Source organism: Cervus elaphus, chromosome 5, assembly GCF_910594005.1.
Source record: "Cervus elaphus chromosome 5, mCerEla1.1, whole genome shotgun sequence".
Taxonomy (NCBI): domain Eukaryota; kingdom Metazoa; phylum Chordata; class Mammalia; order Artiodactyla; family Cervidae; genus Cervus; species Cervus elaphus.
In genome coordinates, this window is record NC_057819.1 from 113,320,129 (window position 1) to 113,322,259 (window position 2,131).

At 43.3% G+C, this 2,131-nt stretch overlaps 1 protein-coding gene across 1 annotated transcript; it reads right to left on the minus strand.

Annotated features, from left to right (window-relative positions):
- Positions 1 to 477: 477 nt before the first annotated feature.
- LOC122695034 (keratin, high-sulfur matrix protein, B2A) lies at positions 478 to 1,608 on the minus strand. The gene has a single exon (XM_043904511.1). The coding sequence runs from the start codon at positions 1,544 to 1,546 to the stop codon at positions 1,058 to 1,060; it is 489 nt and encodes a 162-aa protein (XP_043760446.1). The 5' UTR covers positions 1,547 to 1,608; the 3' UTR covers positions 478 to 1,057.
- Between the last annotated feature and the right edge of the window lie 523 nt (positions 1,609 to 2,131).

The following is a 2,131-nucleotide window of genomic DNA, read 5'->3' on the forward strand; positions in this document are numbered from 1 at the left end:
AGTAAAAAAATTTTCCTCTCTTTGATTCACGTGTAATTATTTTCCATCCTTCTCTGGGCTTTTGGGGTTGCCAACACACTTCTTCTCATGTGGACGTACCTGTTGAAAGTTCACTGTCAAGGCACACTGGCCACAAAAGCATCTGCCCCTGAGACAGAGGGAGTTTTCTTCTATCAACTGCTAAGAAAGTACAGTTTATCTTGTCATACTATAGTAACTACTTTCACACATATACTTTTTCTTGTTGGATAGTAAAGTCCTCAAGGATAAGAACCAATTTTTCATCTTTCTGATCTTCATAGTTCCCGCTTTAGACGTGGTGGTCAATAAATTTTTACTGAAGAAATGAGTAAATGATTACACTGTATATGACTTCAGTCCCTTTCAGAAAGAACCAAATGTATTTCTTTAAAATAAGCATCCTTGAATCAGAAGAAATTAACCCATTTTATGGGTAAGTGGACACAAAGACCATGATTTCTTTGCCCAGTATGTAACATTTATTAACAAATGACAGAAGACATTGAATCACAGATATAATTGAAATAGCCAACAGGCAAAGGGGAGGATGGAATCAGATGCTGAAATATGGGAAAGTCTAGTCTCCTTCTTAGAAGCTGAACATTGGGTGAAGAGCTTCTAATCTCATTGGTGACACCTGAAGATGTCACTTAGCTATACTCTGGTGCCTTTGATGTTGCAAGAATTTGGGGACAAACAGAAGCTAAAAATAGATCATAAAGCAGGAGAAATAGGCTTGTGGAAAGTCCAAAAGGGTAAATTCCATAACATGTCAGCAATATTCAACCTTGCATGAAAATCAGAAATAGTATAACCAAAGTAATTTAATGATGAGCATGTGGTATGCAGCGTCTGCCATGGAAAGTCAAGATATTCATTGCAGAATGGAATCAGACAGAACTCATATACTTGGTAGCACCCATAACAGAAACCCACATGGGAGTCTAAGAACTTGTTAGTTGTCCATGGGTGGTTGAGGCGATAAATTGTTCAGAGATACTGTGTCCTGGGCAATTTTAAATGAGCAACGTGGCTTTTAGCAGGTGGGCTCACAGCAGGTGGGCTCGCAGATGGGCTCAATACAGGTGGGCTGGCAGCAGCAGGCTGGGCGGCAGCAAGACTGCCCACAGTAGGATGGGCGGCAGCAGGAGGCCTGGGCATAGTGCAGCTGGCAGCAGGATGGGGATGTGCAGCTCACCACACAGCAGGGAGGCAGGCTGGTGCCCTCTACGCGGCAGTCAGGGCGGCACCATCTGGTGCGGCTACTCACAGCCCCACTGCTGCCCACCTGGCCATAGCCAATGCTGCCACCAATGCCATAGCCGGACTCACAGCCACTGGTCTGGAGGCAGGTTGGCTGGCAGCAGCTGGTCTGGATGGAGATTGGCTGGCAGCAGCTGGTCTGGATGGAAGTTGGCTGGCAGCAGCTGGTCTGGCAGCAGGTTGGCTGGCAGGGGCTGGAGCCACAGGTCCCACCAGTGGAGCAAGTGGGAAACCCACAGAAGCTGGTGGAGCAACAGGCCATGGTGTCAGGAGTTGGGCTGAGAAATGCAATGCCTGGAGGATTTTGGGTGGTGACTTCTGTGTCAGGCCTTTTATATATCTGGGCCAGCTGCTATTTATAAAATTCTTAGCATATCTTCCTTGTTTTTGTATAAATTTGTTTTTCAGTGGTCCTCTGATTGGCTTACATTGAAATACCTATGATACATTATGAGCAGCAGTTTAGAAATTACTTCGTTTTATAGTTTCATTTGGACTCCTCGTATTGGTCCTTTGCTCTTTGGAATAAGTTTGTGGTTTTCCATGTTCAAAGAGCCCTCCCATTTTTGTCCACGTCAACACCCTCATTTTGTAGAGGTAGTTATTCCATGTGATTCTCTGTCCAGGTCTCTAAGGCTAAGAATAATTGTGTTGTTTTTATCTGTTTTTTTTCCTCTTGAATATATAGAGTGAATTCTCTTGAATTTAGAACATCAAGACATCCACTGAATTGAAAGGTACCTTTGGTCACACTTACTTAAAAGCTTCCAACTCATTTATTCCAACATCAAATAAATCACCATTATTGTTCCTTTGATTTCAACCAATTTGAAATGTGTAAATCATT